Genomic DNA, 12,526 nt, shown 5'->3' with positions numbered 1-12,526 from the left:
TGGATCTCATACGCCGCTGACGATTCTGCAGGAGACACACACTGACTGTCAGACTGATGTGTGTGTGTGTGTGTGAGAGTGAGAATATGTGTGTGTGTGTGTGTTGATGTGTGAGTGTGTGAGTGTATGTGTGTGTGTGTGTACTGACCGAGGTTAGAGATGGTGTGTGTGTTGATGTGTGAGTGTATGTGTGAGTGTATGAGTGTGTGTGTGTGTGTGTGTGTGTGTGTGTACTGACCGAGGTTAGAGATGGTGTGTGTGTTGATGTGAGAGGGGAAGTGTGAGTGTATGAGTGTGTGTGTGTGTGTGTGTGTGTGTGTGTACTGACCGAGGTTAGAGATGGTGTGTGTGTTGATGTGAGCGGGGAATCGCTCCTCGTGTCTAAACTCTTGTTGTGGCAGCATGCGATGAGAGAGTCTGTATCCCTCCACTGTGTGTGCGGGTGTACTGACCGAGGTTAGAGATGGTGTGTGTGTTGATGTGTGAGTGTATGTGTGAGTGTATGAGTGTGTGTGTGTGTGTGTGTGTGTGTGTGTACTGACCGAGGTTAGAGATGGTGTGTGTGTTGATGTGAGCGGGGAATCGCTCCTCGTGTCTAAACTCTTGCTGTGGCAGCATGCGATGAGAGAGTCTGTATCCCTCCACTCGACCAGCTTTAGCTGGAAGCTCCCAGAACACCTGCATCGCTGTGCTGTTCAGAACCTTCGTGAAGAAGCTGGGCATCGTGGGAACTGACAGACAGATGGGTGAGATTAGTGAGAGTGACTAGTAAGAGTGTACAACAAACATTACCATACAGTTTTGGTCAACCTTTAGCAAATGTACACATATATATATATATATATGTCATGAGTTTAATTAGTCACATACGCATGTAAACTCTTACCGGCTCCGTGTGTGGTGACGATGACGCTGTTGGACTGCTGACTGGCTCCCAGCGGTGAATACGCTTTCACATAGATGGAGAAGGTGGTGGAGGCCTGCAGGTTCGTGAAGTCGTGCTGAAACGTGTCTTTGCTGACGGCTTCCTGAAGCTCGCTGCTGTCCGGCTCTGAAAGCACACAAGCATCATTCAGTCAGTCAGTCATCAGTCTGGAGTCTGATTCGGAGTCTGATGGTCTCGTGGTTCATCTCACCTCCCAGTTTGCGGATGTGCAGCACGTATCCGATGATGCCGTCCGTCACGTGCGGCTCCGGCTGCGTCCAGCGCACCCGTAGAGAAGTGGTGGAGAGCGGCGTGACCGTCAGGTCCTGAGGGGCTTCTGGGAGATCGAGGGATGGAGAGACGGCGAGACGAGCGCTGGCCTGGTTGGTTCCTGCGCTGTTCTCCGCGATGCACTGATAGATGGCCTCGTCTTCAGCCGTGATGCGTGTCACCGCCAGTGTGCTGCAGATCAACACACATCATCATTTACACCAACATCTGATCAAAACTCAGTGTCACACTCAATCTGCTCCACACCTTCTGTCTCTGATTGATCGTTTAGAGGTTTTTATCCAGTCAAAGCTCTTTTAGTGTAACTGGAGCTGGAGCTTCTCGTGTCAAATCTGGACTGATTTTGATCAAGTAAAGGTCAGAATAACTGCAGTAATATCTCCAGATGAACACTTACTGCACTGAAGCAGCTCAGCTTTACTTGATTCTCCATCAATCATGTTTTAGAGTCTCAAATCTGATCCTCAGGATCTTTTGAGGAGCGTTTGTTTCCAGAAGCTTTACTTTCACTGTTCCTCAGCGGAGGAATGATCTTCACAAGCCTCCAGAACATCTCACGTTTATTTCTTCAGCTCTCAATCACTGCTTTATATGTTTGGATCATTTCACTCTCATCTTACTGAGACAGATTACTGGAGATATAGAGCGACCGCTGATATTTAGATCATTTTATGTTAGTATTTGCTCTACTGTTATAAAGATCTCACTGATTTACATTACAAGCATCAGAATTTCAACATAAATATCAGCATCTGCAGCAAATTCATATTTTTGCTCTGAATTGAGTCTGAATAAAATTGAGCTGTTTTCCCCTGCATATTCTCACTGTATGAGCCATACAATCCTGATGCAGCAAATATAATACAAAACATATGCAATTTAAAAAATATATTTTGTCTAAATGTTGAATAAACTGTTCCATTTGAAAACAATAGATTGTTCTTTGATATGTCAGCAGTGAGGATGCAGCAGTAGGTTGGCTCTCACTTGTTGTTGTTGGAGAGTTTGACGTTGTCTCCAGGTGTGAGGATCTTGCCGTTCTTCAGCCAGATGAGGTGTGGATCAGGAACACCTTGAGCCTGACAGGTGAAGACGGCACTGCTGCCCGCCGGCTTCGACACGGACTGAGGCCACTGCAGGAACTCCGGAGGAGCTGAACGACACACAGAGAGAGTTCATTACAGTTGATTTACACTATGCAATATTATGCATTTGTTGTATAAATACATGAGTGAATGCCGCATTTGAGCAGCGGTGAACAGACTGTTTTCACATTTTCTGAATTGAAGAATATTTCATTCTACTTTCTAAAGAAAGACTGGTCAGAAATCATGGAATTAATTTCTTTTTCTATTTTTTTTTAAAATAAGCAAATGTTTAATAATGAATAATTTTGCAAAGATAATGCAACTTGATGCAATTGTATGTTGCATTATAATCATTTTATATATATTTTTTATTCCATAATTTGTTCTTTTTCTAAAAATAAGAAAATGTTTACAGCTAATATTTTACTAAAGACAATGTGAAAGCCATTTATTTAATTTTAGGAACTATTTAATTGTGTAAGAAATGTGCTCTGGAGGCTCTTCACTCCAGTAAAATACTCCACAGTGCTGTAAAACACAAAAAAATGTAACGGTGCTGTAAAATACTCTAGTAAAACGCCATAAAATACTCCACAGTGCTGTAAAACACTAAAATATTTAACAATACAGTAAAATACTCTAGTAAAACGCCATAAAATACTCCACAGTGCTGTAAAACAATGTAAAATATTTAATAGCACTGTAAAATTTAATATTTTAAAACAACAGAAAATACTCCACAGTGCTGTAAAACACTAAAATATTCAACAATACCGTAAAATACTCTAGTAAAGCGCCATAAAATACTCCACAGTGCTGTAAAACACAAAAAAATGTAACGGTGCTGTACAATACTCTAGTAAAACGCCATAAAATACTCCACAGTGCTGTAAAACACTAAAATATTAAACAATACCGTAAAATACTCTAGTAAAACGCCATAAAATACTCCACAGTGCTGTAAAACACTAAAATATTAAACAATACCGTAAAATACTCTAGTAAAACGCCATAAAATACTCCACAGTGCTGTAAAACACTAAAATATTAAACAATACCGTAAAATACTCTAGTAAAACGCCATAAAATACTCCACAGTGCTGTAAAACACTAAAATATTAAACAATACCGTAAAATACTCTAGTAAAACGCCATAAAATACTCCACAGTGCTGTAAAACACTAAAATATTAAACAATACCGTAAAATACTCTAGTAAAACGCCATAAAATACTCCACAGTGCTGTAAAACACTAAAATATTAAACAATACCGTAAAATACTCTAGTAAAACGCCATAAAATACTCCACAGTGCTGTAAAACACTAAAATATTAAACAATACCGTAAAATACTCTAGTAAAACGCCATAAAATACTCCACAGTGCTGTAAAACACTAAAATATTAAACAATACCGTAAAATACTCTAGTAAAACGCCATAAAATACTCCACAGTGCTGTAAAACACTAAAATATTAAACAATACCGTAAAATACTCTAGTAAAACGCCATAAAATACTCCACAGTGCTGTAAAACACTAAAATATTAAACAATACCGTAAAATACTCTAGTAAAACGCCATAAAATACTCCACAGTGCTGTAAAACACTAAAATATTAAACAATACCGTAAAATACTCTAGTAAAACGCCATAAAATACTCCACAGTGCTGTAAAACACTAAAATATTAAACAATACCGTAAAATACTCTAGTAAAACGCCATAAAATACTCCACAGTGCTGTAAAACACTAAAATATTAAACAATACCGTAAAATACTCTAGTAAAACGCCATAAAATACTCCACAGTGCTGTAAAACACTAAAATATTAAACAATACCGTAAAATACTCTAGCAAAACACCATAAAACACTCTCCAGAGCTGCAAAACACTGAAATACTCTGCAGTACTCCAGCTCTATTGTAAGTGTTTGTTACACACACACACACACACACACACACACACACACACACACACACACACACACACACACACACACACACACACACACACACACACACACACACACACACACACACACTTTAGTTTAATGGGATCTCAAGTGTCTGTGTGTGCGGCTTTAGTTCATTCACTTCCTGTGGGGGCTATGTGTGCATTTCTTGTCTTTTATCCATGTTAAATATGAAATGTCAAAAGATGATTTTGATAAAACACACACACAAACACCCGTCTGCCTGTGTGTGTGTCTCTCCATCTGGCTGTCGAGTGTGTGTATGTATCGCAGCTGCTGCTCAAACCAGACGAGCTCACCAGACCATCTACAAGCCCCTCCCATATGCTAATGAGGCTAGAGGTGCCCTGGGGGTGGGGGGTCAGAGGTCACAGTCAAAGCCCTTAGTCACAGTGAAACACTGCTCCACTGCTCTAATAGAGAATAGAGAGAGAGTGTGTGTGGAAATGAAGCCTGGTCTCTGGTTAGCTATTGTTCAGTTTCCTGTGTAACAGGAAGTGCATCAGTCATTAATATCCTCACACACTGACGATAATTAAAGTTAGAAATACTCAGCTTTTCTGATGAGTCTGTCTCTGTGCAGTGCTTCAGTTACACTAAACTGAACTGAACCCCAGGTTTGACTCGTGTGATGGTGTGTGTGTTTATAGTACCTTGCACCACCAGTCGTCCCAGCGCGGTTCTCCTCATCCTGGTTCCGGGTCGGTTGGCGGAGCAGACGTACACACCTGAGTGCTGCAGAGACACGTCTGAGATGATGAGGTTACCGGTGCCCAACACCTGGATGCCCTCCACGCCGATGGAGCGACCGTCTGACAAACACAAACACAAACACACAGCGTCCAGAGACTGAAAGTAGTAATAACTCAAATATATTACAATTAATACAAGTTTTAGGATTGCGGACGATTTAAGAGCTGAACGTTCTTCAGGGTTTCTGCTCTTTTTAACCAATAATTTTGCATTATTTTTCCAGTCATTTTTACTCACAGTTTCTGCATGAAATATTTTTCAGCTTGACAAAATGGCATTTTTAGATTGTAATAATTTCCATGAGTTTTCCAGGTCTAGAAATCACAATTTTAAAGTGAGTCTTCCTCATATTATCCAGGTTTTCCAAGACCATGAGAATCCTGGTTCTTTAAAGACCAAAAACAACGAACGCTAACAACAAAACAACGCTATAGTTTGCAGGTGTTGACGCTAATGTAGTTATCATTATAATTATTGCTCTTTATAGTTCTGTTATAGTTGTATTACAGTTATTGTTATAGTCATTACGTTCATTATAGTTACAATCATTATTGTTATAGTTATATTTGTGTTATAGTTATGGTTATAATTATTGTTATTATTATAGTAATATAATAGTAATATATACATAGTAATATATTATAGCATAGTAATATAGTAATTGTTGTTATATGTATTATTGCTATCGTTATCATTATAATAATATTGATATAATTATCGTTATTGTTATCATTATAGTAATTATCGTTATTGTTCACATTACAGTAATTATCTTTATAATAATGGTCGTTGCTGATATAGTTATCGTTTTTATCGTAATTAGTGTTATTTATATAGTTATCGATATAGTTATTGTTATCATTACGATAGTAATTATCGTTAATGATAGCTATAGTTCACATTACAGTAATTATCATTATAATGATTATCGTTGTTGATATAGTTATAGTAATTGTTATCATTTTAGTAATTAGCTTTATCAATATAGTTATCGTTATAGTAATTAGTGTTGTAAATATAATCATTATTGTTATTGCTATAGTTCCTATAGTTATCATTATTATCATTATAGTTATTGTTATCGTTATAGATAGTTAGCATTATAGTTCTTCAAAGACATCGAGCAGTTGTTGAGTGGATGAACTGAAATGAGATATATTGAGTTGTTTTAGCTGATTTGATCTGGTTTTGTCATCTTGAGCTCTTCATGTGGTTTTTACCCAGCCTGCTCCAGGACACGATGGGCCGCGGGTTTCCAGTGGCGATGCACTCCAGGATGGCGGTCTGGTGAATGTTCAGAGTGAGATTCTGCGGCCCAGAGAGAATCGCCGGCTCCTTATAGAGACGATTAGCTGCGACTGAGACAGAGACAGAGACGGGTCATTCAGAGATGCTCAGCAGTTCAGATCGTATCAGCAGATGAAGGACGGCCTCGGCTCTACCTGTGACTGACAGCTGAGCCTCGTGACTGTAGCGAGTGTTTGCGATGTTTTTAGCGACGCAGCGGTAGCTGCCGCTGTCAGCCTGACGCACTCCTGTGATGTGCAGGATACCGTTGGGCAGGAGAGTGTACCTGAACACACACACATACGGCACATTCACACCAAAATCAATTACTATAACCATAAAGTTAAAAAAAATGGTGAATAGTTCACACCACAACTATAACGACACAGCGGAACGATATCACTGGAATCACTGTCAGAGCGATTGTTTTCAGCTGATGAACGAATAGACATGAACATTATCGTCCACTGGTGCAGACACTAATATAGCTAGCATTATAGTTAAAATTCATAGTTAAAATTAGCATTACCATTCTTATCATTATAGTTATTAATATAGTTAGTGTTATAGCTACTGTTTTCATTGTAGATATAGTTGTCATTTTTATAGTTACGTAATCATTATAGTTATTGTTATAGCTATCATTACAGTTATCATTATAATTATAGTTAAAGTTACCGTTATTTTCATTGTTATCGTTATTGAAATCATTGTTGTTGTTATAGTTATAATCATCATTATAGTTAGTTATTGTTATTGTTTTCTTTATTGCTGGTTATAGTTAGCTATCATAATCACTAAAAATATCGTTATTGTTATAGTTACCATTATTATTATCATTATATTTATAGAGAATCGCCGGCTCCTTATAGAGACGATTAGCTGCGACTGAGACAGAGACAGAGACGGGTCATTCAGAGATGCTCAGCAGTTCAGATCGTATCAGCAGATGAAGGACGGCCTCGGCTCTACCTGTGACTGACAGCTGAGCCTCGTGACTGTAGCGAGTGTTTGCGATGTTTTTAGCGACGCAGCGGTAGCTGCCGCTGTCAGCCTGACGCACTCCTGTGATGTGCAGGATACCGTTGGGCAGGAGAGTGTACCTGAACACACACACATACGGCACATTCACACCAAAATCAATTACTATAACCATAAAGTAAAAAAAAATGGTGAATAGTTCACACCACAACTATAACGACACAGCGGAACGATATCACTGGAATCACTGTCAGAGCGATTGTTTTCAGCTGATGAACGAATAGACATGAACATTATCATCCACTGGTGCAGACACTAATATAGCTAGCATTATAGTTAAAATTCATAGTTAAAATTAGCATTACCATTCTTATCATTATAGTTATTAATATAGTTAGTGTTATAGCTACTGTTTTCATTGTAGATATAGTTGTCAGTTTTATAGTTACGTAATCATTATAGTTATTGTTATAGCTATCATTACAGTTATCATTATAATTATAGTTAAAGTTACCGTTATTTTCATTGTTATCGTTATTGAAATCATTGTTGTTGTTATAGTTATAATCATCATTATAGTTAGTTATTGTTATTGTTTTCTTTATTGCTGGTTATAGTTAGCTATCATAATCACTAAAAATATCGTTATTGTTATAGTTACCATTATTATTATCATTATATTTATAGTCATCATTGTTATCGTTATAGTTAGTTATCGTTATTATTTTAGTTAGCGTTATAGTTAGCATTATCATTACAGTTATCGTTATAATTATTATCATTATAGTTAAAGTTATCGTTATTTTCATTGTTATCGTTATTGATGTCATTGTTATTGTTACAGTTTTTATCATCATTATACTTAGTTATCGTTATCTTTATTTCTGGTTATGGTTAGCTACCATAATCATTATAGATATCATTATTGTTATAGTTACCATTATTGTTATATTTATTGTTATTATAGTTATCATTGTTATTGTTATAGTTACCATTATCGTAATAGTTATCATTATTGTTATTATAGTTATCATTGTTATTGTTATAGTTAGTTATCGTTATTATTCTAGTTAGTTATCGTTATGGTTACAGTTATTGTTATCTTTAGCATTATAGTTAGCATTATCATTACAGCTATTGTTATAATTATTATCATTATAGTTAAAGTTATCATTATTTTCATTGTTATCGTTATTGATATCATTGTTATTGTTACAGTTTTTATCATCATTATACTTAGTTATCGTTATTGTTATCTTTATTGCTGGTTATATCATTATTGTCATAGTTACCATTATCGTTATTATAGTTATCATTGTTATCGTTATAGTTAGTTATCATTATTATTATAGTTAGTTATCGTTATTATTATAGTTAGTTTTCGCTATGGTTACAGTTATTATTATCGTTAGCATTATAGTTAGCGTTATAGATATTATCATTATAGTTATTTTGTCATAGTTATATTCATTGTTCTACTTCTCATTATTATTATTATTATCATTGCAGTTATGTTTAGTTTCGTTATAGTTATCAGTCATCATTATAGTTATTGTTGTTTATAGTTTTGTTATATTTATATGTATCGTAATAGTTATTGTTTTTGTTATAGTCATCATACTCATTATAGTTACCATTACATTCATTGTTATAGTTCTCATTATTGTTCTCATTATAGGTATGTTTATAGTTTCGTTATAGCTTTTATTATAGTTATTGTTTATCATTACAGTTATTGTTGTGTTTACAGTTATTTTTGGTGAGAACAGGCCTTAAACGCAGATAATCCAGAGTTGGTTTCTGGCTTTGAGAAAAAAACACATAAATGTAAAACATAAATGTTCATTCCTGTTCAACATATTTGATGTATTGTTGTGTTTGTTCCAGGCTGTATTCGTGTACCTGTTATCATCAGCGTTGAGAGCTGTTCTGTTTCTTTCCCAGGTGATGTTGGCCTCTGGGACGCCGCTGACGGCGCAGTGAAATCGAGCGACGCCACCCTCGTCCACACTCATGGATTCTGGGTGTGTGTGGAACTTGGGCAGCGCTGAGAGAGAAGACAAATATCACATCACATGAGTTACAGAAGCTCAAATCACTGCAAACACAGACCCTACATCCCTCTAAAACCACCAGCTACCCACATTAGGCTGGTTTAAGCAGGTGTATCAACTTTGTCATGTCTGTTTTTCCTAAAGCAGACTCAGGATAATAAATGAGAGAAACTATTGAGATATTAGAGAGCTTTTTCTTTCTGAAGTGTGTTTGTGTCACTCACAGGCCAGCTGCACATGTGCTTTGCGGCTGATGAGCAGCCCATATCGGTTCTGTGCCGCACAGTCGTACTCGCCAGCATCGCTCTCATCCCCGTCTTGCCGTTTCTGGAAGTTTCGGATCAGGAGCGTCCCATTATCCAGCACGGCCGCTCTGGCTCCCAGAGGAACGGGAACGCCGTTCCGCCGCCAGGTGATGGTGATAGGCCCCTCCCCCTCTACCTGACAGTCCAGCATGAGGGGGCGGTCCCTCACTGCGATGACATCACTGGGTTCTTTAATGAAGGCCAACTCTGAAGCTCTGCCCAAACCTGCAAGACAACAACAGGAGAGTGTGATGACGAGGAATTAAACAGAGAGACATCCGTCTGAGTAATCTGAGAGGAACTGATGCTTACGAACGATTCATGATGATGATGATGATGAAAACCTGATGGAGGAAAACTGTTACTCATATCACATCGCCAGTGTTGGGCAGTAACCAATTACTAGTAACTTAGTTACTGTAATAATATTACTTTTTGCAGTAACTAGAAGTGTAACTAAATACTAATAGGATTTCCTAATAAGTTACCATCCATAAAACAGCTTAGTTAATTTTGATGCCTCAACCCTGATTTAAAATCCAACAATCAAATAATTCCTAGATTTATTTTCATAATTTTCATGACTCGCACATGCATGTGATGTCCCCAGTGCAGCAGGCAAGCTTGGAATATGTAATATGGAAGCTTACATTCAGCAGATAGAAATATTGCATTATATTGATTTTGTCAGGAAAGAGTTGTGTAAGTTGTGGCTGGACTTTGCTCTGGCATTACATGCCTCTGATCAGCATGTGGCACATTATATTACTATAATTAAAAATCTTTTTGGAAAATTAAACGGTTTCTTACAAACTTTTGTGATTTTATAATACATAATGAAATATAATCGTATATGGGTAACGGAGAAATTACAATTAGCTTCAAGCTACACATGACAATTAATGAGATTAATATAACACTTCTTCTACTTGGATGTCACTATCAATCACTATTGAGTGTTTGTAATAACTTCTGATCCAATCCAATGGATTTTGGTCAAATGATGAGGCAGAAATATGTTGGTAGTAACATTCTAGAGGAATATTACGTGGAAGATACACAGTTACAACAACTGTTGGGGTGTGAAGAAAAACTAATGTAACTAGTAGTGTAACTATTTACTAATAGTACTAGTACTTAGTTACTAATACTAATAGTAACTAATTACTGTTACCAGAAAATAATAAGTAACAATATTACTTTTGAAAGGAGTAACTAGTAATGAGTAATATATTACATTATTTGAGTAACTAGCCCAACACTGCACATCACATATAACATAATGGAGCAGAACTGATACAGAACCGAATAAGATACACAAGCAAAGCTTTATAATCATATCAAATATGAAGATGAACTATTTTTAAATTCAGTATTTTTAATTATATATATTCACTGCAAAAAGCAATGCTCTTCCTCAATATTTTTTCTCATTTTCCAACACAAACATCTAGATACATTCTTTAATCTAGATACATTTACTTTAGAATCAAAATGACATAAGTATTGTTTTCTGAGAAATTGGAAAATGAAGTGAATTTATAATTAAAATGATAACTAATATATATCAATGAAGTAAGAAAAATAAACTTAATTCACAGGTTGAGTTTTCTGATCCCATTGGCAGATATTTATTCTTGTTGACCATAAAAAACTGACCTCAAACACCAAAAAAACCAAACAAAACATTTATACAGTTGTTAGTTTTTGTTATAGTTATACTTACACTTACTGCTAGTATGGATGATAATATAGCTATCTTTATAGATTTGTTATAGTCTCATTATAGTTGTTGTAATTGTTATTGTGATAGTAATCATTGGCAGTCAGATAAGGTTGCAAAAGGGCAGAACATTTCCAGTACATTTCCTGAAACTTTGCAAAAGTATCCAAACATTTTCAGAAAGTTTCCAAAACTGGAAACTTGTTTTAAGCACAAAAACAGACCTCAAACACCAAATAAAACCACAAACAAAATGTTTATAGTTATAGTTATAATTACAGTTACCACTATAGTTATGGTTATAGTTATCAGTATCATTTACAGATATTTGCTCTTGAAACTAATGTAACTAGTAGTGTAACTATTTACTAATAGTACTAGTACTTAGTTACTAATACTAATAGTAACTAATTACTGTTACCAGAAAATAATAAGTAACAATATTACTTTTGAAAGGAGTAACTAGTAATGAGTAATATATTACATTATTTGAGTAACTAGCCCAACACTGCACATCACATATAACATAATGGAGCAGAACTGATACAGTCATTGGCAGTCAGGTAAGGTTGCAAAGGGGCAGAACATTTCCAGTACATTTCCTGAAACTTTGCAAAAGTATCCAAACATTTTCAGAAAGTGTCCAAAACTCTGGAAAATGTACTGGAAATTTTCTTCTATTTATTCTTGTTTTAAGCATAAAAACAGACTTCAAACACCAAATAAAACCACAAACAAAATGTTTATAGTTATAGTTATAATTACAGTTACCACTATAGTTATGGTTATAGTTATCAGTATCATTTACAGATATTTGCTCTTGTTTTAAAGGGGTCATATGATGTTGCTAAAAATAACATTATTTTGTGTATTTGGTGTAATGAAATGTTTATGCGGTTTAAGGTTCAAAAAACACATTATTTTCCACATACTGTACATTATTGTTTCTCCTCTATGCCCCGCCTTTCTGAAACGCATCGATTTTTACAAAGCTCATCGTTCTGAAGAGTGAGGTGTGCTGTGATTGGCCAGCTATCCAGTGCGTTGTGATTGGCCGAATTATGATTATAATGACTTATTCTGTCTTTTTACGCATCGCGTCACGTAAACATAAAACTCTGTCTGCATTTGTGATCAGAGAAATTAC

General features: G+C 36.0%; 1 protein-coding gene across 1 annotated transcript in view; it reads right to left on the bottom strand.

The window, feature by feature from the left end:
* Positions 1-12,526, bottom strand: part of LOC107570054 (immunoglobulin superfamily DCC subclass member 3-like) — a 20,948-nt gene that overhangs the window by 2,960 nt on the left and 5,462 nt on the right. Inside the window, exons 2-10 of the mRNA XM_016256246.1 lie at positions 9,576-9,881; positions 9,200-9,344; positions 7,286-7,419; positions 6,250-6,390; positions 4,930-5,088; positions 2,204-2,369; positions 1,137-1,387; positions 887-1,051; positions 543-731 (exon numbers count right to left, since the gene is read on the bottom strand). Of these exons, the coding sequence (XP_016111732.1) occupies positions 543-731; positions 887-1,051; positions 1,137-1,387; positions 2,204-2,369; positions 4,930-5,088; positions 6,250-6,390; positions 7,286-7,419; positions 9,200-9,344; positions 9,576-9,881 (1,656 nt within the window). The remainder of the gene's footprint in view (positions 1-542; positions 732-886; positions 1,052-1,136; positions 1,388-2,203; positions 2,370-4,929; positions 5,089-6,249; positions 6,391-7,285; positions 7,420-9,199; positions 9,345-9,575; positions 9,882-12,526) is intronic.

Source organism: Sinocyclocheilus grahami, unplaced genomic scaffold (genome assembly GCF_001515645.1).
Source record: "Sinocyclocheilus grahami isolate Dianchi unplaced genomic scaffold, SAMN03320097.WGS_v1.1 scaffold1410.1, whole genome shotgun sequence".
NCBI lineage: Eukaryota > Metazoa > Chordata > Actinopteri > Cypriniformes > Cyprinidae > Sinocyclocheilus > Sinocyclocheilus grahami.
The sequence above is the reverse complement of the archived record's forward strand: the minus strand, read 5'-3'. Positions and strand labels throughout refer to the sequence as shown.